Source organism: Talpa occidentalis, unplaced genomic scaffold (assembly GCF_014898055.3).
Source record: "Talpa occidentalis isolate TD23 unplaced genomic scaffold, MPIMG_talOcc4v2.1 talOcc4.4, whole genome shotgun sequence".
Taxonomy (NCBI): Eukaryota; Metazoa; Chordata; class Mammalia; order Eulipotyphla; family Talpidae; genus Talpa; species Talpa occidentalis.
This window is the reverse complement of record NW_023604295.1, coordinates 96,943,986-96,970,676: the sequence shown is the minus strand read 5'-3', so window position 1 is coordinate 96,970,676 and position 26,691 is coordinate 96,943,986. Positions and strand designations below refer to the sequence as shown.

General features: G+C 45.0%; 1 protein-coding gene across 3 annotated transcripts in view; it reads left to right on the top strand.

Moving 5' to 3' along the window:
* CLSTN2 (calsyntenin 2) overlaps positions 1-26,691 on the top strand; it is a 635,260-nt gene that overhangs the window by 594,659 nt on the left and 13,910 nt on the right. For all 3 annotated transcript variants that reach the window (XM_054700777.1, XM_054700776.1, XM_054700778.1), the window contains 4 exons: positions 3,082-3,244; positions 13,699-13,865; positions 22,514-22,662; positions 24,497-24,714. In XM_054700777.1, coding sequence (XP_054556752.1) covers positions 3,082-3,244; positions 13,699-13,865; positions 22,514-22,662; positions 24,497-24,714 — 697 coding nt within the window. The remainder of the gene's footprint in view (positions 1-3,081; positions 3,245-13,698; positions 13,866-22,513; positions 22,663-24,496; positions 24,715-26,691) is intronic.

The window sequence follows — 26,691 nt, the reverse complement described above, 5'->3', positions numbered from 1 at the left end:
TCAATTTTTTCAAACACCAAATATAATAAGGACACAATGCACAAACACTCACACTCTGTGTGCAGGAGTAGAAATAGGGACAATCTTTTATAGTAAAAAAAATTCACAATGGATGTCAAGAGCCAGCAAAATACCTCAGCCTTTATCTAGTAATTCCAATTCCAGTAATCTTTCCCAAGGACATAACCAGAAATGGGGAAAATATTTATGAACAAAGAAATTCATTATAATATCATTTATATTTGCTGGTATATAACACCTGTAGTAAAGGGATATTTAAGTATATTGTAGCAAATTCACTTTATATAGACTTCTAAAATGAAGTTGGCAAAGGCATTTTAATGCTGATGTTAAGCTAAACCACTAACATTCAAATTGTATGCACTGTGTGATCCACACTGACCTTTCCCAACTGTTGTTTCACAAGATATTTATAGGAATGCTATAAATAGAAAAGTTCCATTTTCCAGCAAGCTTGGATAGTCATCACAGGCACATACTTTGAGGCTGCTGAGAGCCTTGGATATGCTAATGAAATGGAAAATAAAAAAAAAATTGAGGCTGGGTGTACAGGGTCCCTGTTTCTATGGGGAGCATGCTGGGGCTACAGTTCATGGGACACACTTTAGAAAAACTGGGGCAAATACCTAGAAAAGATACCAATATTGAGAAAGATTGCTGCTGCTGTCGAGGTATGGAATTTTATTTTATTTTCTTCTCCTTTAGAATTTATTGTGAATGTCCTACAAAATGCTGCAAATGTGAAAGGAAGTTAGATAGAGGAGCACTCTCCATCTAGTACGGGCAGACTTGGGGGCTGCACATGGATGCACATGGCAGCCACCCCAATGGCACTAGATGGTAGCCATGATGGGGAACCCCCAAGTTGACTCTCTTGCTCTGTCCACATTTCACAGGGAAATGTGGATTGTGGTCATGAACACTGTACCATCACCTGCTCCCTTCCCACCCTGGGCCTGGCTAGAGGTTTTCCAATGCCTCAGGGACCATGCCCCGGATGTAAACTATATTCAGGGTCTTGGAATATGCTGCCTGGCTTTCCCTGGTTACAAACTTCAAGACACTAGACATTCTTGGATTGGGTGCTTCCTTATTCAAGTACTCTCCTTAGCTCCCCACTCTTCTATCACCCCTAAACTCTGTCTTCAGTTCTTCCTTTGTTCCCTCCCCCAGCCTCTATGTTAGCCCCACCCTAATCACAGGTTCAGTCCAAGAACACTGTGCCCAGCCCACGTCTGATCTCAGGTATGGAGCAAGAAGGGAGTATAAACCAGGTTAGGAGCTCTAGAAAGGTGTAACAGTCACTGAGCTGTACACTCAGTGGTGTATAACAAGATTTTGGAGACATCTGCCTGGACCCCTCCTGCTTACTTTCCAAGAGCCCCTAAAATATTCATCAGACTTTATCACACTAATGGGTTTCAAAAGGAGCAATTTTCTGAGACATGAGACAGGACAGTATAAAAAGAACATTAAGGAAAAAATTCTTATTCCAAAATGAAAGGGAAACGGTCATTTAGCATCCCTGTTGGTGTTATCTATTCATGAGAAACAGCACATTTAATCCAAAGTGGGATGTAGGGAGGGCTTTGATGTCCTCACCTTGCAGTCACCTTCATGCAGAACTCATCCGTCTCCACTGTCATGGATGGCAGGGGTGATGGAAGCCAGAGGATGTAGTTGAGAGAGATTCAGAGGTGGCCTCCACAGGGTGCATGGGGGATTAGAGAGAGAGAGAGTGCAGAAAAGAAAAGTGCCTAATGTGAATCCCAAGGCACTCAGAGGGAGGGCACACTGCCCTCCATCCTGATACCTTTTATACTTCCTATCAGCCTTCCCAAGACACACCAGTCTTGGTTTCTGCTTTGGATCATGCTGTGAGAGCTCAGTCCCTTACAGTCAACAATTTATTATTCCATTCTAGCTCCCAACATCTCTACCTGCCATAAAGTTTAGGTTTGGGATCTCAGTCTTAAGACCGGGAATCTTAGCTAGAAATGGTTGTTGGGTTGAATAAGATGAATAAGTCTAGCAGCGTAATGTATGGGCATGATGACTATACTTCATAATATTGTGTTGAAACTGGAAAGGTGTTGAAAGGGTAGACTTCGGTTGTTCTCATCACATATACACAAAATGGCAACTGTAAAGAGATATGTCAATTAGTTTGACTGAACATTTCACTATGTTTGTCAAATCCTCACATTGTATACCTTAAGAATATACAGGTTTTTTAATTATGTAATTTTTTAAGAGTGAAGGGAAACAAGGCAGAGTGCTCTGCTTTGAGCCTAGGCCAGTAAGACCCCTCTGTGGTCCTTCTCTTCCCCTGCTTCCCCCAACACCCAAGTACTCTGATATAGATCAAAGCTCAGTCCTCTTGGAAAGACTCTCTCTCAGAACCTATTTTGTTTGAGTTTAAGGCGGGACGTGGGATTATGACAGCGCCTCCAGAAACTCTTCAAATAGAGACAAAGGAATTGAGGGTCCCCAATTCTACATCTCATCCTTCTTCATCTTTCTGTTCATTCCCTTCTATGCACTACTTTGCTCCTAACTCACTCCTCTTCCATTTTCTTCTCTTTCTCTTCCTTCTGGCCTTCTCTATCTTCCTCTTCATTCTGACTTTCAATCTAGCATTTTCCTTTGTATAGCTCCATCTATTCCCAAGCTTAGAAAAGTAATTCAACTTTATTTCTACTAAAGAACTAAGAACATGTTCATACAAAGCAAATTCAAGCAGACACTCCCACCTATCCACAAAGAACTTGCTAGCTTAGAGAGTTGGTAATTATGTGAACAAGATAATCTGCCCTGAATCAAATGCTTGCTTGATGATTGTATTCTTAGGTGGTCCTCTCCCCCAGGTTTTGCTCTATAATGTTCAAAATGAGCTTCTTCTATAACTTCAGTTCATAGTAACCATTATGCTCATTGAGTCTAAGCAGCAAAATTATTGATACAAAAATGTCTTCTTCCCCTTTCATAATTAGAATGAAAATCTCTTTGATGTTTCATTGAATATACAATTTTAAGTGTTGCTTCTCCCTTTTTTACTAGATTTGTGACAAAGAGTGGCATTACTATGTCATCAATGTGGAGTTTCCTGTGGTTTCTTTATACATGGATGGAGCAACGTATGAACCATACCTGGTGACCAACGATTGGCCCATTCATCCATCCCACATAGACATGCAACTCACGGTCGGCGCCTGTTGGCAAGGTAACCCTAAGTCAAGACCTTCCCACCCCACCCCCAACACCCACCCCTTGGTCAATCTGTGTTCAGTCCATGAAAGTTACTGATAGAGAAACTGGAAAAGCAGGTGGTAGGAGAATTAACCAGGGAAACTTACTATCCCTTACTAATAAGACAGGGCTTATAAAAAGAAGAGTTAATTCAGACACTAAGTTTATGTAATAATAAAGTGCTTAGCTTGACACCAGATTTTGATTTTAGATCAATATAAGCAGTTTCATAGCTGCCTCTGAGTTACTAGTGGCTTTTGTTGTTCTGGAACTTCATTCAGTTTCAAATGGGGGCTGTGTGTAGTGAAGAGCCTGTGGACTCTTGCCCCGATATTGCCAGTTGGCTCCGATGAGTGCTATGCTGGTCATGAACCAAGGATCTCCTTTCTCCTCACACAAGTTACCCAGACTTGCCCAGCCCCCAATGCTCTGCTCAAGGTATTAAAAAACGTGCAGTATGTGGGACTTTGCACATATGGTTGGGGCAGGTGGATGGTCCATAGGCACAATGGAAGTCCACTGAAGGACAGCTCTGAACAGAGCCAATATACAATGAGAGAAATGCTATAAACCCTTTATCTTCTGAGATACTTGCAACTCTAGAACCCAAACTTCATAGAAATCTGTATAGTCTTTGCTAATCTTTTGCTATATAATCCCTTAAGTGACCCTCCAGAACCAGGAAAAAGAGTTTAGACTTTGGAGTCAAAAAATTTTGAATTTGAGTCAAATTCCAGCCCTGTCATATACTGCCCATGAGGGCTTGGCAGAATCCCTATTTCTCTTATCACCTACTATCTATAAAACTAGAGTGACACCTATCTCACAGGGTTGTTGTAAGGGTTAGGTGCTGGGCACAGGGGGTGTCTTTGGCATGTTTCAGTAGAGTGAATAAGTACATTTGAAAACATCTGCTCCTTCCCTAGGTACCTAAACCCAACATGGCAGATGGTCTCTAAGACCTTGCTACTATGTGCTGGCTTCTGTGATTCCATCCTCCGCTTAGCTCCTTGCACGCACTGATTTTCATCTCCTTCCCCAAGACTAACCTTCCCACACAAATCCTCCTACCCGATCCATCTGGAAGTCACAAGAAGCTCAGTGAGGCTGGAGAATAGTTATCAAAAGGCAATTACTGGGGCCTCCCCGGTGGCGCAGCGGTTGAGCGCTGGGTTGCGAAGCTGCCCGCGGCCTCTGCGGCGCCGGTTCGATCCCCGGCTGCTCCCCGGCCACCGGCGGAGGATCCCACATGGTGCGCAGACCTCTCCTGCCACCCGCTGCTCCCCTCAGCAGTGTACTTCGGTCCTTCTGCCTGCTCTGCTCCCCGCTCTGGCTCTGGTGAATTCTCTCACCCTCCCGTGCTTCTGACTGTACCCAGTGCATGTATAAACAAAACAAACAAACAAACAAAATAAATAAATAAAACATCTATAAAAAAAAAAAAAAAAAAAAAAAAAAAAAAAAAAAAAGGCAATTACTAGGAGATAGGGCTTGTGGTGTAGGCAGGAACTTGAACGTGCATACTTTGGGAAAGGTGTGTAGAAGATTTGGGTATATTCCTTGAACAGAAGGCAGTAAATTTGATGGTAGATTTTCAGCACAAGAGAAAAATCCTTTAACATCTTTCAAGTTGGGTTTCTAGGATGAGTAAGAGTTCCCTAGGAAGATAAGGAAGTTAGCAATATGTGTCATGGCAGGGGAGTTTGACACACTCATGCTCATATCCTGCATGTCAGGGTTCCCTATCACCAGAATATACACAGACCAGAATGAGTGGAGTAGAGGCTGGGAAAGGAGCTGAGTTCATAAGATGCCCTACTGCCATATTGTTCTCAAGGAGCTTGGATTCCCAGGAATACTTACTTCCTACTTGGAGTCACATTTTTTTTTTTTTTTTGTCTTGGAAGGACACATCAAAATATCTTTCAATAAGATACAGTGCTGCAAAATTAGTGGTCTGTGATCCAGCCCTCGTCTTGGAATGTTTCTAAACCTTTGGAAGTCCACTTCTATGCTATTACAGACCTGCAGTGTAAACCTCTAATTACCTTTAGGCCTGCAATTGTGAAGTTTTTAGGTGGTTTTTTTTTGTTTTTGTTTTTGTTTGTTTGTTTGTTTGTTTTGCTTGACATGGGAATTAGTTCATATTTGTGAAATTTCCAGTCAGGTTTAATAATGGGAATAGAAAATTATTTGATAGCAGCTGCCTGTTGGGTCCTCCTGGGAACTGGCTTCAGCCCAGTTACCAGGCACTGCTCTGCAGCCCCAATTAGCCTACTGTGTCCTGTTAGTGAATTGAAAGCCAAAGCAATCAGTGAAACCTCATTTTCATTGGTATTTTTTCCAGTAATTAAAAAAAATTGAGACTTCATTTATACTTAAGAAATGTTGCCAGTATAGCCTTGAGCATGTAGCGATCTTAATTTTAGAGAAAGACTCTTGCACTCAAAATGAACCTCGCATCACAAAAATGCCCTCCTTCCTCGTGTGGCCAAAGCACACCACCTTCTGTTCTCAGCATAGAATTAGACCAAGTTCTCGCAGTCTGACCAAGCTCAGACTGACTCAAAAACTGCTGCCCTTACACAAATACTAGGTCTCTCTCTGGGACACAACATTTAAGAGACATTTAAAAGACTAGTTAATTTGTCCTTTTCCTTAGTTTTCCTCCTCATCTCATCTCTCACAGCAAAATTTCATGTTATACTCATAAACAATGAAAACTGTATTCACATCTGTTCTGCTCCTGGACTACTAAACTGGACCCAACTGCCCAGGTACTACATAGAAGGGGCCAGGAAGGCTGCTGAGGGTGCAAGGCTCCAGCCCTTGGGAGTCACTAGGATGTCAGAGAAACGCCTCAGCAGGTGACACTCCAGAGTATCCTTCTCCCAACTCTACAACCAGAGTTGTTCTGTCACTTACTTAGATTGACCTCAGCACACAAGTTTTAAAGAAGTAGATAAACTTATTCAAGGAAGCATGGTCCTAGGGACTCACTCAAGAAGCCCCCACCCTACCGCCTGCCTCACCCTCATCTATTCTTGGTGGATCTCATCGCAGGGTTCCCTACTTGTGGCTCTGTTCTCAGGGACAACCCACCCCACCTCTCCCAGGGGCTCCCCTCCACTGTCTGGACCTGGACCTTTACAGAGCATCCAGCTTTGCCCACTCCTGGCTGGGCAGGCTTTCTGCCCTACCTCTTGGTCTAACTGCATCCTACTTCTTGCTTAACAACAGCAAAAAAAAAGCAGCAAGAAGAGCCAAGGCAAAGAATAGGAATGGTGTAAAAAAGTATAAAAAGGCAGAAAGAACCTTGAAAGTTGTTCAGTAATCAATATCTGCCATCTTCAGATAGAGGGAAATCGGAGCCACATGTGGTCCTGAGATCTGGTATGTATTTCCAGGTCACTTTTCTGCCAGATACTAAAATTAGTGTAGAGACTTAGAATGCATGCCTTCATTTAATAAGCTTTTCTAATTTAGTACAAATTCTCTTAATAAAGTCTGTGTTGAAATTATTCTGCATCCCTAGGGTCTCTGCTGCTAGAGAAAGAGGCACGTGCCACCCAGTACAGTCTGCCTTACATTAAGGTAACATTTCCCAAGGAGGGTTCCATGAAGCCCCAGTCTTACAAGATGCCCCTTCCATTAAGAGGCCAAGGTCAAATTTGAGGTACCTCATAAGCCATCCCACATAAGTTTCCACTCTGGAGTCGCATTGAATGTTAGCTTATTAAAATGTCTCAAAAATCTTCAAATAAAGCAATTCATTTGACATTTAACCCTTGTTTCTCAATCTTATGTCACCATGGGACTCCCTCTCGGTGAACATTTGTGCTTCTGGAGCACTCTTTGAGAAACATCTCTCTGGAGGTATTTTTTTTAAAGATTTATTTATTTATGCATGGAAGAACTGGGGTACAGGACAGAGGTGTGGGGGGTGAGAGGATCACCAGAAACAGAGTGGGGAGCAGAACAGGCAGATTGACTGAAATACACAGCTGAGGGGAGCAGCAGGCAAGACAGGAGAGGTCTGCTGCACCATGTGGGTTAGCTCTATGGCCAGGGATGGAATTCGTGCTACAGTGGCTACCCATAGCTTCATAGTGCTGTGTCTCAACCCCTTGAGCCACCAGGGAGGCTCTCTGAAGTTATTAATGCTGGTCTCTATCCCCCATTAGGGCATGGAAAAAGAAAGACTGGCTGTTTCACAAAATCTCCTCTCTTCCCTCTCCCTCAACCCCAGAACTGAGATAAGGTCAATAATTGATGCTGGTTGACTCACTTCCCATTTTGTAAGCAGTTTTGACCAAAGTGTGTGAGTCGTGATCTGACATATATGGGAGATGACTAACAAGGCATTTCTAGCATTGTCTCTATTAAAAACTCAAGGAAAGATTGTTCTAGATTTATCATGAAGGTGTATTGGCTTAAAGATGACACAGATGAAATTAGCTTTAAAATGTGTGTGTCTAGAAACTACAACTGAGTTATAATTCTAACTTTGTTTCTTACTATGAAAATTATATTACAAAATCTGACAGGGTCTTAAGGCAAGAGCAGCATCATTTTACTTCTCTGAGAGACACGTCGGGGGGGGGAAAAAAAGAGAAAGATGCCATTGAAGAGACAGAAAACTCCCATGATGTCAGCTCATCTTGCTGCTCCTTGGTTCTTGTTACCACTGGAACTCCTGCCATTTTTTCATTTTTTGCACATGCCTGTTTTGCACATACCTCTTTGCCTGTCTTCTTCTTGGACAACATTGTGGCATAGGTGTGTTTATGATCCCACTGTGCAGATGAGGAAACTGACCCTTGTTAAGGGCTACATGGAGCCTGGATTTGCACTCAGGTCTGTGCCACCTATCTCATCCTTAATTACGCTGCCACCAGCCCTGCTTCTAGGGACATGGAAGAAGGATGGTATGTCAAGCCTAGTAAGGAAAATAAGAGGGTTCTGGAACCTAGGGTCAAATAGTTTGCCCAAAATCCCTTGGCATTTTCCCCACAAACCAGTCAAGCTAAGGCTAAGGCCAAAAGATAATTACAGGCCCATCAGACCTGTGTAATGGTAGGAGGGCTGAATTTGGAGTGAAAGGAAAATTCCAGACCCTCACTGATGCTACTTACTGGGCTTGGTCTTCGAAGATAGGGTCCTACCTCCATACTCCTCAATTTTCATCTGGAGAAGGAAGGGCGGGTCAGGATGATAAATAAGAGCACTTCCAGTTCCGTGAACCAGGTCCCAACTTCAGAGGGTTGACTTTTGGGGTCATCTATAAGTTATGTTTTGTTTGCTTAGAACATGCCCTGTAAATATTTGCTGAAAAGGCTAGAGAGATGGATATGTAAAGACTGACAAGGTCAGGAAAACCTGCCAAGAATGTGCCGTGGCCAGTCTTAATAGCAGAACATCTGTCTCCATATTCGCCTGCAGCCCTCAGCTTCAGTCTCCTGGGGTGTAGACAGTTTTAAAACTGCAGCTTCCAGGGGTCTATTACACACTTCACTTAGTCTTTGCATTCCTTGGTGCCTCCATCACCCAAATGAAGAAATGCAAGAAAGCAGGATTTCAGACAGTCCTACCATTTGCATTTCTCAAAATTGATACCCAACCATCCATGAAATTGTGTTCATTGAGGGGCGTCCCCATCAACAAGCCATGCACATAGCTGCAGATGAAAGCGAAGTGGGACTGACCCCCACTGCTTCCTGTGGGTTTCTCAGTCTAAATAGCTGTGGGAATGACAGCAGGAAAGAAGAGACCAGCAGCACCCTGCATGCCCTTGCAAAGGGAGGAGATTTAATATGTTCACACAACACTGATTTTTTTACTTAGAGGAAAGTGGACATTACCAATTCAAAAGCTATGTTTATAGTCGGTGGGCCCCACCTCTCTGTTAAAGAAAACAGAGGGGGAGTTAATTCCCAGTGTAAACTCTAGCTTAGAATAACACAGGCTGTCATATTTACCAAATCCTTCTACATTTTCAAGACAACTGTTTTTCCCAGAAAACTTGATGCAAATCATTAGATGTTGTTGCTGTAGCTCTATATCCTCAGAACCAAGGGTAACAGGACACTCTCCCTCAGCGCTGTGTAAAACAAGGTCTAGATTTGAATCTAATCTTCACTAATTTAGGCTCTGTGGCCGTGGGCAAGTTAGCTGTTTTTGAAAACACCATCTATAAAAGGGGTTATAAATGTAGCAGGTAAGGATTTGAATTCACAAGCAAAAAAAGTTTTTTCCACACCCAGCTTTAGTTTCATTTCAAACCCACATTCCATCTGAGTGGGGAGATTTAACTGCAGCAAATTTGGAATTCTCCATTTCCTTAGGATGCCGGCTGGTTTCATGGGGATTTATGCAGTGCTAGGTGTCCTTGCAGGTATGCTCTGAAATGCGGCACACCTCTTTTGGTCCCCAGTCACAGTGATCCTTCAGGACTGGCGGCCTCTCCGTATTTCCTTGCATTCCTTGGTAAGCACAGAATTATTTCTGCTGCGTCTCAAGCTCTCTGCAAGACTGTCACTGTCCATCTGCCCAGATGTGCTGGGCCAACTTTCCCTCCTGACATTACAGCACACCCAGGACCCAGGAGGCCCACTCAGGTGCCCTCACTCTGCCTCTCTGTCATCTCACCTCCCTTCACCACCTCCCTGACAGCCCTCCATCTGGGGTATTATTTCCTAGTCCAGGGAAAGCCATATTTTCACCCCAAAGTTGATCCATATCCAGATCTTTCCTACCCTCCTAAGGGTTTTGGCTTCTGGAAACCAAACTGGGGGAGAGATTCAGCCTCAAGCCCCATCTGCACTTCTTGTCACAGCCCTCCCTGGGCAATGAGCCCAAGCCAGAGATGAGACGTGTAAAATGGGCGATATACCAGGGAAAAGTTAAAAGAATGGAGACTAAGCTCTCAAAAGGACTACCCAGCCACATAAGGATTGATTAAATAAAATAGCATATAAAAGAACTTGCCATATTTGAAGGACTATACAAATGATGGCTACCATTTTCCCCCTCTGATCTGTTATACAATAACTATATCATTTGTTTGGAAAGTAACCCTTCACTGCCTTAGCATATCTAAGACACTGTCAATTGACTCTTGTATTTTTATTTTACTTTCCCAGTGTCTATTCTTTATCTTTCCAGCCAAATGTGAACTCCTTGAGAACATGGCCCACATCCGATAATTAACTGAATCTAACAGAAGGCTAAGCAGGCAGAAAACACTTTAAAATGTGTGCAGATCTAGCCTAAGGACTCCAAAATCATGTTCGCAAACATTTAGGAAAGTTCTTTGTGTAAGAAATCAGGTTATGTTCTTTCTTAAAATAATTCATGAGCATGTTTATGTCTAAATGTTAATAGAGGAGCCATGTGGTATATGCAGACACCCTAGATATATATATATATATATATATATATATAAAAGAGATTTTCAATGTATCTATTATTTTAAAAATCCTGCATCACAACCATCCTTGGGTGCAAATATGCTGGCCTCCTATAATAAAATGCTAATTAAACTGAGTTGAGAGTTACACCACTAATAAATAGAGTGCATTACAAATTCTGGTATTCTTAAGTCAAAATATAAAACATGAATTTTTGCTGAGAGAAGATAAGGTGTTGGGAAATGTCTAGCATCTAAGACAACCACAAAGTTTGGTCTAGAAGGATAGAACTGCTAAATGAGCAGTTGAGTGGGACTACATAGCAAAGCACCATGGACCCTGTCTGGACTGGCCTGACCACACCAGATTCCCCAGCACGAGTTTGATCCCTGGCCAGGGAGGTGACCCACTTTGTGCAGCAGACCTCTCCTGTCTCGCCTGCTGTACCCTCAGCAATGTATTTCAGTAGATCTGCCTGTTTTGCTCCCCACTCTCTCTCTGGTAAATCCTCTCACCCCCACCCCCCCAACCTCTGTCCTATACCCCAGTTCTTGTATGCATAAATAAATAAAATAAATCTTAAAAAAAAAAATAGAACCTATCCCTGGAGCTCAAGTCAACCCCCAAGCCTCAGGGCTGCCATGGGAGAGGGCAGGAGTGAGGTGGGTGTTGGAGAGGCAACCGTGTCCCGCACTCTACCAGTACTTAACACCATCTCCTTCCATTTAAAAAGCAATCATGAAATATGTGCCTTGTGCCAGGCAGGGTGCAGGATGCTGGGACAAGACACCCTGTGTTGTTGAGAGAGATAAATGAGTCAACTTATGCAAAGTGCAGTTCTCAATCCCTAATACCTGCTCAGTATTGTCTTCATTAACATGAATAATGCATGAGCGCTCCCCGCCTTCCAGGAGAGAGATTTAAACAAATAAATTCCAGTAGTGTGCAGAGTGGCCAGAACAATCTCAAGATGGCATAAAGGAGAGGGATCACATGAGGCGTATGCAGAGGCCAACTTCGAGAAGCTCACAGCCCGGTGGTTTCTAACCTTGACTTCTTTGTTTCAATGGAGGAGTTTTACAAGCACCCATCCTATTATAGTTAAGTCAGCATCCTGGGGTGTTGAGTCACCAGGTTCACTCTGTCTTTTGAAAGACTCCAGATGATTAAAAAGTGCATTCCAGGTGGAGGACTGCTATTAGGGCATTGCCAGGCTCAGTGTGTGGAGAAGGTGCTGTGGGCCGGGGTCTGCGGCCTAGGAGAGAGCATCGTGGGCCAGGGGCGCTCTCTGTGAGCAGCAGATGATAAGGCTAAAGAGGAGTGAAGGACCAGAAGGATTCACCTAATCTTGCAGCTGGGAAGTGTTCTCTCAGTGTAGGGAGGAATGGGCATGAGCAAAGTCACGTGTGCAGATTGAGAGGGTGTATCATTCTGGAATCAATCAGGAAAATGAAACCACAAAGTAATTTCAACAGGGAAATATAAAGAATTATTAACTATGACAGAAGATTGGAATAATGAAGACTTAGCTGCTAAGAAGTGGAAAGAACTCTGAAGAATATAGGAATGTAACTATCAGCAAAATCTACTACCCCCAGAGCTGAAAAGAGCAAGGGAGATGCCTCCACCCTCCAGTTTGAGGAACAGACTGTGTTGGCGCAGTGTGACTCACTGAAGGGCAGGGAAGTCACTGTGATGTCACTCTGGCAGAGTTTGCCAGAAATCTGTCTATGGGTTGCTGAGGAAAGCTGTTTACAAGTAGTTGTCTGGCTGGGGCACACTTTGCTGTAGAAACACGGGAAGCTAAGTACTGGGGGAGTGGGCTGGCCACACCTTGCCGCGGGCATCGGGGAAGTGCAGGAGCCTGCTGAGCAAACACAGGAGTACCAGGAGGCAAAACACAGATGTGTTCTCTACAAACAAATGGAGCCTCGAAGAGGTTGCAAACCCTTCCCAGGGCTCTCCAACAAGGCTGGAGTTCAACCCAAATCCATCTTTCCTGTGTATTCTGCTATCTCTCTAAACAAACGGAAGTGCAAGATCAAAGCTAAGTCTGTCAGTTTGGGCAGCCTAGAAAGGGAAGGGTGTCTGTGCTCAGCCATGATGGGACATCCTGAAGGAGGGGAGGCTTCAAATAAACCTTAGGGGAAACCCTATTTGGAAAACCAAGATTAAAAATGGGTGGAATGGGGGAGAAGTGGGGTCAGGGAAGGGGCTTGCAGGCTGACTGCAACAGGAGAGCAGTGAACACATTCACATGCTGCAGAGTGGACCCAAGCGCAGATAAGACTCAGCTCACGCAGTAGAGACAACGGTAGCATACATATATTATTGGGCAATGTGAAGAAAGCCAAAGGTAGAACAGAATTAAGGAATCCATCTAGACCAAAGAGTTTGAATTTTAGGGAATGCAAAACAGCTCCTTATTAGAGAGCCAGGACCCATGGCTGTTGTGTTTCTAGGATTACTTGACTGAATTTCTCTGTAGGATATAGGAGAGCAAATGCCAGCTTTGGAGTCAAAAAGACCAGGACTAATATGCCATCTCTGGTGCTTGGCTGTGTCCTAGGCAAACCCCTCAACCTTTCCTCTCCCAGTTGTGGGGTTCGCCGCATGTCTGCTGGAAGCGATGATGGCCTCTCTCAGGCTCACTCAGATGAAGCCCATACAGCCTGGCACCGGGCAAGCTTTAAATCAGTGGTTGTTTCCTTCTCCCTCTTGTTTTTACTCTGTAAGCCCTTCCTTTCCTCCAAGACAGTTCCTGCCTCCGAACACTTTTTTAAAATTCAGAAATTCCAGGATTTCTAAATCAAGTGCTGCTAGGTACTTGGGAGTACCAGACCTTGAGCACGAGGCAGTCTGTTGAGTTCTGGCCCCACTCACCATTGGGAAGGAGGAGTTCCTTTAGGTCTAGGGGATGCTGTGACTGTGCCCTTGGATTCCTGGCCAGATGGTGCCTTGGAGTGGTGTTTCTTAGCCAATCCCCAGAGGAAATTAAGTGTGCTTCTTCATCTTCTAGGTGGGGAAGTCACCAAACCTCGATTTGCTCAGTTCTTCCACGGCAGCCTGGCCAGTCTCACCATCCGCCCTGGCAAGATGGAGAGTCAGAAGGTGATTTCCTGCCTGCAGGCCTGCAAGGAAGGACTGGATATTAATTCCCTGGAAAGTCTTGGCCAAGGGATAAAGGTAAGGAAGGAGCTGGCCTGACATCACCCGCAATAAGATCACCCAGCACCGGTGCCCTCCGGGAAACAACTTGTACAGAGATGGTTCCACAGCAAAGGTGCTGCTGTGAGGGGAGATTAGTGACAGTAACTTCCATGATGGGCTTCTGTCTCCTGAAATTTCTAGGCGAAGCCTTTGTGTGTAGTTCATGCATTGCACAAAAGCAGGCATGGGTGGAAAGCCTACAGGGAAGGAGTGTTCTGTTTCATTTGTTGGCGGATTGGTTGCTTTGTTGTTTATTTGCCTAAAGGAACTGAAGAGGCATGCACGAATACATTCAAAGATATTTTTAAAAAATAAAAAGTTTGGACCATGTAAAATAAAATTAGAAAGGAAGGTTAGCAGGGTGGGTGGAACTAGACGGCAGACAAGGAGGTCACGGGGTCTCACGGCTTTAAGTCGAGGCACAGCTTGGGCTCCGAGCAATCTGGTCATCAAAGGAAATGTGAGCAGATCCATGATTTTTATTGTCCAGGCAAAATAAAATATTTTGAGTGATCCAAGAGAATCACGTATCCCCCACTCCCCAATGGGCAGGAATAGTCCTGGTCTCTCCCGACATGAGGAGCGCCTGCTAGCTTTGGGCCTTGGATTTCTGAGCAAAGAAAAATCAATGTGGCCCCCACTCAGTTGTAACATATCCCAGCAAGAGCAGGCAGGCCCTCAACCTCTAGAAGTTAGGGTGCCCCCTTAGCCTCTAGGACACAGGCTGCCCACAAGGCATCCACAACTATGAAGGGTTCCTTCTTGGCCATTTCCTAAAGAGAGAGGAACCAGAATAGAGGTTTCCCAACTTGCCCCCTGTTCTCCACCCAGCGCTGCCCACGGAACTCTGCCCTTCCCCCACCCCACCTCCAGTCTGCCTCTCCTGGACAGGGAGTCACCCTCCCTGTGACCTATACCCTGTTGGTGGGTTTGTGGAACTCTGATGCAGGGTAGCTTTGGAGGGATGAGTGATCTGAGCACATCATGCTTTTCTTTAAGTCACTTTAGCAAACATTCATGGACACTCATGTATTTTCTGGACAGAGTAAAGGGACTCAAATGGACATTCCAAGGTTATTGTCTTCAGGGAACTTAGCGGTCCAGGCATACATGGTTAATTCATCATGTGGTTACAATGACTGTGAGCATTGCATTTTCTGAGGCTCCCCAAAGTGCCAGGGACTGTAATGTTTTATGGGTATTAACTCATTTAAACCCCAAAACAACCTGGTGACAAAGGTACCCCCAAATAGTCCCATTTTGCACACGAGAAACTGAGGACAGGAAGAAAAAGAAAATTTGCTTATGAGCCCAGAAATAGTAAGAAGCAGAGGCAAATTTTGAAGCCCTGCCCCAGAGCAACAGAACCTGGGAGCATGACAGTTAGGGAGGGCTCCTTGAAGGAGGTAAAGCCTGTGTAGAATGTTCCAGATAGGCACAACTAAACCCAAGAAAAGCGTGGGAGCTGGGGAGGAGGCCAGGGGAGGGAGGAGCACATCACTACAGGAAGATCCAAGAGTATGAGGCAGGGCAAAGGGCTGAGGAACCAGGGAGCGCACTAGAACCCCAGGAAGGTCAGTGCTCACAAGGGCCCACATTGCAGAAGGAAGGGTAGAGAGTGTAACCAGAGAGGTAGGCAGAGGCCACACACCATGGGGATTTTTGACTTTATTTAGGTGTCGACATTTTTTCCCTGTAGGTATAACAGTCATCAGGGTAGCTAGTACAATCCAGGTAGATGTGGGAGGCTTAGGACCCTGGAAACTGGGTCAGGGAGAGGAGATGGGAGAACACAGATAGGGTAAAGCAAGAATGGCTTCATCGAACATTGTTTAACTTGCATTGAATACACAGACACGCGTGCTCACCATAGCTAATCACCTGTCATTGAAGGAAACAGACCACCTCTGTTGGAAAGACTGACTTTACACTACTCTATTCATGACAAGTTTCTTACGGCACATTTTAATCCGATAGCCTCACTCGCAGAGCTGGGTGAGGTTTGACCCTTAACCTACTCCTGATGTTGTTTCCTTAGAGTGCTGGCAACCCAGTGAGGCAGAAATTCTCCCTCTCCTCTCTGTCTGGCTCAGAATTTGCTCCCTGCCTCTAAATAATGTTCTCCGCTCGGGACCATCCATGGGGCCACTAATTCAGGTCTCCGTCACTACAGAACAAATAAACCAAAGATGTTGCACCTAAGAATACACATCCTTACAATGGCAATTAAGAACGATAGCAATTTCTAGGGCCTCCCTGGTGGCTTCATCGGACATTGTTTAACATGCATTGAATACACAGACACACGTGCTCACCATAGCTAATCACCTGTCAATTTCTATCTAGACGTCACAGCCTGTGAAAAGAGGAGGTGCTAAAAAAGCTGTGAGGTGGGAGGCACTTATTCTGCTTTTCAGGATGCTACCTGCTCATCACCCATCACTGCAAATGATCCTTCTCTATCCTAAGGACATGGCTGGCCAAAACTGGAGCACTGTGTGAGAAGACGCACAATTTAAAGGGCATCCATTGGGGGTGATTTCAACTTCATTTTCCCTACTCCTCAAAGCAAATTAAATAATATGACCCCATTATAGAAATAAGATTGGCGCACAGGGACCTGTCCAAAATAAGCCCTTACTCTTTTCTTCACACCCGCAACTCAGAGTAAAAGTCTTTCTTAGAAAATTATTAAAATTACCTTCCCTCCTGCACTCCCTCATTTAGCCCTTATTTCCTTTCTGAATAATGCCTATTTTTTCTGACTGGTTCCTGGCCTCCACCCTTCTCTCTGGCTAATCCAAAGCAAGTCTTCCTGTGATTAGGAAAACATCCCATCTGCTCACAGTATAGGTTCCTCTTTTTACTTGTTTTCCCCTGGATGATGCTTATTTATAAATATTTCTCCAATATGTCAGGAGTCATTAAATTGTTTGGTTGTCACTGTTCTGTATCCATAAAAGATACCGTGGAATAGCCACATTCCTGAGGCACACCCTGTACTGATTTTCATTCCACAGCATGTAAGAGTGGGAAAGAGCTCTAAGACAAGACACTCCTAGGTTCAAATCACAGGACAGATATTTACTAGTGGGGTGATCTTGGGCAAGGTACTACAATACTTTAAACCCCAATTCCCTCATGTATAAAATGCACTTAGTATTATCTTATAGTGAATCAAATATAAATGCAGGTAAGATAGAGATATAATGCAATAGCGATAGAGATCGCCCCTAACAAATCTAATAAATAGGCTCTCAACATATTACAGTTCCTTTCTGCTGAGTTGGCCTTGCACTTGGCTTTGCTGCTGCCCAATTGTTTTAGAAAGGTAAACCTAGGTGACGGTTGTGGCAGAGGAGCCTGTAACATGGCAAATCTTCCTCTGGCCCAGTCTGGAGGGGCTGGCAGATGCCAAAGGGCATGGCAGGGTACCTGGAGTGTCATGGCCAACATGCCCTCAGGAACAGGCCAGGATTATGGGTCAGGGACTTCTCTGATGTCCCAGCCTGCTAGGTGACTAGTAACACCAGGCAACCTTCGAGGCGAGCTGAGCATACTGCAAAGACCATCTGTTTAGCAGTGCTCTGTTTTCAAAGTACAGAATCACGATGACTATACAAAAACCTAGTTTAGTGGAAGGTTTTACTGTAAGAACTGTGCAGATGACTAGGCCAGTGCCCACTTGCACAGCCTTTGGCAGCCTCTAGAGAATTAACCAGCGCTCCAAAAGCCATTACCCCATTCTTCCCCTAGGTGGCAGCAGTCGGGCGGTACCCCCTGTTGACTGTCAGGAGAAGAAGACAATCATCTGGGAGTACTGCGTGAATTTTCTTTCGGTGACTGGAAAGAAAATCTCACTGATAGTTGGACAGTTTACTAGATATTCAAAATGATGATTCCAACCCAAGACACAGTCTGAGGGATTTTACTCTGTGACAAGTATACCAACAAATAGAAGTTTGAATTTATATAGGTAGGTTATGTAGGTAGGAACAGTGAGTCCTGAGATTAAAAGTGTAATTATTCTTAGCAGGGGAGCCTCTAGTTCTAAGTTGTTCCATCCTAAAGATAGTCTGTACTACCTATGCACAGAGGAAAGCAAGGAGGGTTTTAACCTCTTCCTTTCTGAAGAATGCTTTGCAAGGATGCAAAAGCCATTATCAAATCCTCTGTATCTGGCTCCTTGGTTTGTCAGTGGGGCTGAAAGACTGGCTTTATCTGCAGGCATCAAATGTTGCACAGCTGTTTCAGACTTCAAGGCCGTGTTGATGGCTTTGCTCTCCTATCTGCCAGAGCATTTCCAGAAAATTTTACAGTGTACTCACACTGTTCAACTGTGACATGAGGCTTAGAGATCAGCCTCCTCTGCCCAACTTTAGCCTTGTCTCATGCTTTGTGTGGTGTGACACCCTGTGGGGGTACTGAGGAGAAGTCAGTATACCCTGACCTCAAGGGCTCACACCCCTGATGGAAGAACACTAACTGGTGGAAGAACACTAACTGACAAACCACCCCAGAACCCCGAGGCTATGCTAGGGCAGGAGTGGTGGTAGTGGTGGGGGGAACATGAGGGAACATAAGTGGTGTTTTAGAAGAATGACCTTGAACCAGCTCAAATCTGAAAGGGCTGCTTTGTGAAATACTCTGACGGGGTGATGACTCACCAGCCCATGGCAGCTCCATGACTGAGCACCTGAGCCATTGAGTCATCCATGGAAAAGGGGGAGCGAACCCAGAGGCAGACTGTGGCATTGCTGGTGTATATGCCCAAATCCAGCGCAGAAGTGGTCCTAGTGACCAGATATCCCAGCTCAGAGGGGCCCTGCTCAGAGTTTTGAGAACAGGAAGGAAGTGGGTCATAGGAATACAAGAAAATATGAAGGCAGGGGCACCAGCATAGACAAAGACTCAGTACTAAAACAATTGCAGTATTAAGAATTATAATGAGGGCCTCCATGGTGGCACAAGGGGTTAAGCACAGCACTATGAAGCTGTTAGCAATCACTGCAGCAGGAGTTTGATCCCCAGCAGACCAGGGAGCTAACCCACAATAGGGCAGTGGACCTCTCCGATCTCACCTGCTGCTCCTCTCACCCCCCGCATTTTTGGCCTACATCCATTTCTTGTATGCATAAATAAATAAATCTTTAAAAAAAAGATTTATAATGAAAGCTATTATCGATGAAACACCTTTTAAGTGCTCAGTACTTCATCTATGTTACCTCCTTTCACCCAGACAGGTAGATATTAACATCTTTATTATTTAAATGAGGAAATAAAACTCACAAGGGAAAAGCAAATAGCTCACATTTGTGCTCCATAGAGTATACTGGAACTGAGGTAAGCAACATGGGTGCTCCCATCTTTCAAAGATGCCGTACTGTCTCGGGGTGGTGAGAAGCATGACCAGAAAAGACTGATTCTTCCAACAGCCTAAGTGATCGCAGCAGCAAATGACTCCAGAATGTCTATGGGCTAGTGCTTAAGAGGTTTTTTTCTCACTCCGAGGTGGGTAGGGGGGGTGCAGTTGCTGGCCAGAACCAAAGCTGTGGAAGAACAAGACCAGGGCTGCTGGGGGCTTTCACTGCCTCAGTCCAGAGGGGCAGGTGACTCCCACTCACGGCTCACTGGCCAGGGGCAGTCACATGGTCCTGCCCACACACTTCATGCTAGGCAGCTGGGAAATGAAGTGTCCAGGATGCTCAGGAAGAAAAGGAGAACAGGCTATAGTAAGCACTGACAGTGACTCCCAGGGAGACGTGACTAAAAATGTACCTGGATCCCCGCAGTACCAGAGGACTCAGGGCTGGCCAGCTTTGTTGGACCTGTGGCTCTCTGCTGTTTGCACCCACTGCCTACAGGCACTTCTCTCCCCGCTCTCCTCCCAACCACACTATCCAGGTTTGAGCATTGGAGCCCCCAGGACTCCTGCAGCATCCATTTTGGTGACAATGGAGTAGTTTCCACCTGCTGCCCAAGTGCTGCCTGTGGGCCAGCCGGCCAGACTACTCCAAAAGTCTCCAGAAGTGGCAGGCATTCCACCCTGTGGCCCCTGCTTCAGGGTTGCAGGGAGGAGTGTTGAACCCCTCTGGGGCAGCTCCCTAGGGAGGCTCCCAGCGTAGGGAGCCTCCATGGGTAGGGAGGCCCATGAAGTGACAACATTTCTTTGGGGAATAACAGGAGATGATATTGAGTAAATTGTGTGGGGTGGGCATAGGGGACCATTCACTAGTCCCGCTAACAGGGCTAGGTTCTGGGATTAAGAAACAAGAGTGAGCACCATCCTCAGTGAGTTCACGGTCACTGCTCTGTAGTAACTGTACTGCCAATTCATTAGCACTTAGGAAATCTATGAGGGCCCAAATGAAGGAAGCTGGGAGGAGGAGATGACAATAAAGCATGTGAGAGTTGAAGGAGATAAAGATTGAGGTACCAGCTGGTGAGGGGCAACAATGCAGGGGTTTATGTGGATCAGTATCAGCAATGGTGCCCCAGATACTTCCCCGCCTCCAAAGGTTCAGGCCCAGAACAAGGAACTCATAAAGACACTCAAGTCAGATCAAGAAAAAATTAGCATAGATAGATTTTTCTTTTAACCCATGAAAGCATACTTAGTCTCCTGCTTGGCAAAAGAAGTACAAATTACAGCTATACCATGGCATTTATGACCTCTCATATGGGCAGATATCCCAAAGTCTGACAGTATACTCTGTTGTTGAGATTTTCAGTAAAGAGGCAATCTTCCCCAGGGAGTATTTATTGATATAATGCCTCACAATGGAGAGTTTGGCAACATTTAAAGTGCATGTACTTTTTGATCTGGCATTTTCCTTTAGGCATTAATTCTACAGCTACATTTGCACACTTGTGAAATGTTATGTGTACAAATTTATTCATTGTGGCATTGTTAGTAAGAGATTAGAAACAATCCCAATGTCCATAGAAGACTAGTTAAGTAATTTATCTATGTACTATACAGAAAGACCTCCAAGATAGGAGCTAAGTGGAAAAATCAAAGTACAATATAGTCTGTAGTAACCCACCTTCAGTGTAAGAAAGGAGAAAAATGGAAATCAATATAAATTGATTAAACAGTCATAGACTGCTTAAGTGTAACTGTCAGATTAGGCTAGATTATGCCACAGTAATGAATTAAATTAAAATTTTCAGTTGCTTAAGCAACAAAGTAGTTTTATTCACATTTCATGTTTATGATGGATTATTGAAACTCTGATCCTGATCCATATCGTCCCCACCACAGGTTGATAGATCAGGCCCTAAGGAAACATTGCAGGTTTTATGGCAGAGCGAGAGGGGCACGGCAAACCACTAACTTCCTGTTAAATCTCCCACATGGGTTTAAATCAAACAATACTTCTGCCCACATTTCATTGGTCAAGCAAGGCACATGACCTCTACTGAGTTCAACTGGGTAAAAATGTATGTCGTGCAAAGGGGACCATAATCACATGATCGGGCCTGTTGACAATAGGGCAGACGTGTTTAATTTCCCAGTAAGAGGGGAAGCAATTTGTTATGAATGTGTCTCTAAGAAATCAATGTAACAGTAATGATCTGTCAGGATTATGGAAACTAAATGGATAAGATCTAGAAATAAGATGTACATTTTTACTTTATTAATTATCTCTGCATTTCTATATATCTATGTACTTGAACCATGTGAATATATTATCTCTTCAAAAAGTAAATAATTGTCAAGTAGCTATGAAAACATATATCCACCCTTTCCTGTGGATGAGCTTCATCATCCTTTTCTCCCTTCTTTGAGACATGAGTTGACACCACAGATAATGTTTCTGACATCTTATGGGTAACAGTTCCTAGTAATTATTGCTCAGTGTGTCAAGATCAGTAACTCAAACAAGCACAAAAGCAGTTCTCCATGCCCTGTTTAAAGAAGAGTAAGTACTGGAGGGAGAAGCCCAAGTCTGTACCTGCAGCCTCAGTGGGGAGCACATAGTCGCCTCGGCCTTCGCCAAGTAAGAGATACCAGGAACTCAGGAGGGACTGGATAGACAACAAACCTCTGCAGGCATATAAATAGCAAATGAGTGAAACTCATGGGAAACCAGAGTTTAGCACCAGGAAAGCAAGACCAAGAATCAAACCTAAGAGAAAAGGAAAGCCGTAAGCTAGAAAATGAATTTCAAGGTTGCAAGCTAAGAAGATGGGGGGCTGTCAGAAAGTAGACAGCAGGGTGAATGGAGGGGCAGTTCAAGAGCAAAGATAAAATAGAGTGAAAGGAACCAAAGTCCAAAGTTTCTGGGCTGGAGGTTGAGGGGGTGGGTGGTCAGGACCCCTCAGAGGCATGGGCCACCTCTCTGAGGGCTCCATTGCCAAGATTCCAGTGTCTGGGATTGCAGAATCCATCCTGTGGCGGGACTGATATTTAGGGGAGTGGATCATCCTCAGGAAACCTCACAGGAAGGGCCCCAAAGCCCACCAGAGGGAGGCAGGAATTGCTTAAGGTGTTAAGCCCTTCCTCTGTGCACACAACTGTTAAACTTGTGAATGCTTTCGAGATGAGTGTGTTGGCTACAGTGGCCTTTTCCTGCAGATGAGTGTCTCACTGCATCCATCTCTCTCTGCCTTGCCTTCAGTATCACTTCAACCCTTCCCAGTCTGTCCTGGTGATGGAAGGTGATGACATCGGGAACATCAACCACGCCCTCCAGAAGGTGTCCTACATTAACTCCAGGCAGTTCCCGACGGCTGGTGTGCGGCGCCTCAAAGTCTCTTCCAAAGTCCAGTGAGTGGTCACTAGTCAGCCTGGGCCAAACTGAGGCACAGGGATGGTCCCTTGGGGATGTTCCCTTGCAAAACAGGATTCCTCTCTCTTCAGCTGTTGGCAGTTTTGTTTCTCACCCTATTTGGATGTCCCAGTGGACCTATATTCGCCTTTTGTGTTCTCAAAGAAAATGTTGCATTGTTTTGCCATCTCAAACCAGCTTTCTCTATTTCATTCTTTATCTGATCTAATGCCTAGAAGGCACTGCTTCCTGTAAAATTTCAAAGAGCTGAGTTTGTGATCTGATTTAAGGGTACAATGCCTGATACATAGTAGCTACTCGACAAATGTTTATTAAATTGAATTAATCAACCAAGCTTTTGGCGCTCCTAGATACCATAGGTATTCGAGAGACAGCAAGGGCACTGTTCTTGTCCCTGGGCATCGGAGTTCAATTGAGGAGATGAGACTACTACTGAAGGCTGTGGACAACTTATCAAATAATTTCTCAACCACAGGAAGTATCTGGGAAGGCAGCTAGGAAAGGAACCCCAGAAAAACCCTGGGAAATAGGAGTCCCATGGCCCCTGAAGCCAGGAAAAAGACCCAGAAAGTTAGGAACAAGAGTGGGAAAGATGGGTCTGCTGACTGCCACATGACTGAGCCTGGGACAGGTCCAGGATGAAGCCCACAGGGCCCAATTATGTTCTATAGTTAGTAGGGGAGGTGTTCCCACCTCCACACCAAAGGACACATCTGGAGGCTAGGAATAGAGAGAAGTCGCCTCCACATTACAGTGAAGAAGAGGGACCACTTTACCAGTCTCCAGCCCTGGGACCAGGCTTCCCCATAAATTGGTGGATTATTGAGGTTGATGTGACAAAGGACCCAGAAAACTGGAAGCAGACAAGGACCCCATAGGAGAGGTTGGAGTCCACCCAAGCTACCCTTCTCTAAGAAATTATCCCAAAGGATGCAAGATGAAAGCTGCCACCAGCTGGAGCCCAGCCAGCATTCCCAGAGCATCCATCTGGGCCCTGGGGTTCTCCATGGAGCTAGATCTTCGACCTAGATGGCAGCAGACAGTGCCAGTGGCAATGCCTGATGAGGTCTGATGAGAAAATTGGATCTGTCAACACTTACTGAGCTCCCACCAGGCTGCATGCTCTGGGTTGGCTTCTTTCCTATATCCTATGTGCATTTAATCCTTGCTACTGTAAGACTGTGTAGATAAAGACTAGACCTATTGTATACATGAAGACTAAGGCTCATAGAAGTCAAGTCCCTTGCCTGGAGCCAGCCAGCCCAGGAGGGGCCGAGCCAGGCTGTGAACCCTTGTCTATCTCACTCCCCAGCCTTGTTCTTGTGCATCAGGCAGAGGAGGGTGGTTATGGCAGCTCTCTGCTCCTGCACCTGCAGTGGGCACTGTGAGTTCTCCTCCCAAAGAGAACATTCTCTCCGCAGCGTGGGAGCCTAGCCCTGGGTCCCATTTAGTAGCATGGCTGCAGCCAACCAGTTAAACAACACTGTGCTTACCAAATACTAAAGCACATAACAAGCAGTTGCTACCCAATTAACGTTGCCATTTATTACTTTGTTAAAAGATAATTAAAGATTTAACGGTTACTTGTTGCTGGTATAGAAAATTCCTGTTTCCCCCAGGAGCCAATCTTTTTAAGTCCTTAGATTGTTAGTAGTTTTGACTATAATGTGGCTTTAAATTTGAATGTCTGTTGACATCCTTGGAGATTCTTTGCCATTCAAGGTCTGGAAGTGGTCGTGGCCTCATTGTCGGTCATATGACAATGGCTTTGGTGTTTGCTCTTCGCTGCCCTGACGCCAGCTGTTTTCCCAGGTGCTTTGGGGAAGATGTGTGCATCGGCATCCCCGATGTGGATGCCTACGTGATGGTGTTGCAGGCCATGGAACCCCAGATCACCCTCCGAGGCACCGAGCGCTTCTGGAGACCCGCAGCCCAGTTTGAAAGTGCCATAGGGGTGACCCTCTTCCCTGACCTCAAAATCGTGAGCACCTTCGCCAGAGCCGAGGCCCCGGGTGACTTGCAGACCACAGGTACCTGTGCCCTGGTGCATACTGGGTTGTGGGTGGGAAACTCAAGTGCTCCCAGCCACGGAAAATCGGAAAATCATACTTTGGGACAAGAGAATTGTTCACCGTAACAGGGTCATTTATAAACATCGAAACAATGCAGATAAATAATAGGAGAGGAACGTGGCTTGGCAAATTCTGACACACTCAGAATGACGTTGGAGGACAGGCATTTACACTAAATGATAAGTGAAAAAGAAAGCAAGATGTGAAGTTAGAGAATCTATACATAGAGAAATGCCAAGAAGGAAACACCCTAAGGCCAACAGTGATACCCTCTGAGAAGCATGTTGAGTCAATTTGTTTCCATTCCCCTCTACTTTCCTGCAACTGCCAAATGTTCTGTAGTGAGCATGTATTATTTTGATAATCAGGAGAAAAAGTAAAGAAACACAAAGAAGGAATAAAACTGCACCTTAATATCTATCTACACAGTAGAAGTCAGGTCTTATTCAGCAGTATTTCACTAAGCTTTCAGGAAACATTCAAGTTATTATTTCCAACAGATTCATTATGGGGAGGACTACTCAGTGAAAGTAGAGTAATTTGAATTATCTACTATGGAGTTTGTTAGTTACTGGGTGGGGAGGGGAGAAGGAAGGTTAAAGAAAGAAAGACGGGAAGCAGGGAGACAGAGAGGGAAACGTGGGGCCCAGATCTAGAGGGGAAAAAAGCCATTTGAGAACTGTCTGTCCTCCCCTCCAAGAGCAGCTGCTGATGAGGTACTGGTGGTTGTGGACCCGGGTCCCTAAAGGGCTGCTTCTAGACCAGTCCTAATTACCCATTGCCCTAAACCACCCTGACCCCCAGGGAATGGGGTGCCTTGAAAATTCTTAACTCACAAAAAATAGATGGTGTCCTACCACCTGTCCAGCAAAGCAGTTTCCAGGTAACACTCTAGGGTGCAGCAGGTAGCGTGATCTTACCTCTTCCCCTCATTTGTGGCTAAAATCAGACAGGAAAAGGAAGGGTCTCTGACCTCAGAGGCTGCAGGCCACCAGCATCTGGATTCACTTGGCCTGACACCAGCTTACAGCAGCAGGCAGGGGAAAGCAATTATCTGGGTCTGTAACTCGCCTTCTGTTTATGAAAGGAGGTACAGATCTCATGCAAGTGCCAAGAGCTATTATTAGAACTTTGTAGATATTGCTCTTATTGTTGTTAGGACAATCATTATTATGGGTACCTTAAACAAGCAGGCTAATTGCATTTGCCACCAGGCATATGACCTCAGTGACCTGCTCTGGTATCTTCTGTGCCCATTGACTCATGCTGTGCTACTTCAGTACAAAAGGCTAATCATTTCCAAGCACACCCCTCTTGCCCTCATTCCTGGATGTTTATTGGTTCACACTGTTGCTCATACTTTACCCTCTGTCTGCAAGGTCCCTCTCTCTCCTCTGCCGTTATTGCTGGTAAACATCTCTGCCTTCAGCCTCTCTTCCAGAAGGTCACCCCACCACCACCATGACCCCTAGACCCCCAACCTCTGGTGATTCCCTCCAACACACAGTTGCAAGCCCTCCACCATGACTGATTCAGCCCCTTAGGCACAGTGGGAATCAAAGGAACTGCATATGGAAGATACTGCCCATAATGCAAGCGCAAGAGAAAAACAAGAAGGTGGCAGGGACTACCTCCCCGACCTAATGTGACCAGGCACTTTGGGGGGGATGGAGGGGGACATGAGCTCATCCAACCTGCCAAGAGGCTACCAGAAAACCCAGCAGCCAGGAGAAAGGCATTGGAAATAAAGATGCACATGCACTGTTGCTAATGATAGGGCTTGTCTTAAGTGCTTTCTAATGTGCTTTTAGATTTTGCCAAGCCAGTGAGATTGGCAAGCATTTAAAATTTAAGCACACAAAATTATTTATAATAATGTATGTCTAGTGAGAGCAAACACATATTTTTGGTATCACTAAAAAATTTAAAATAAAA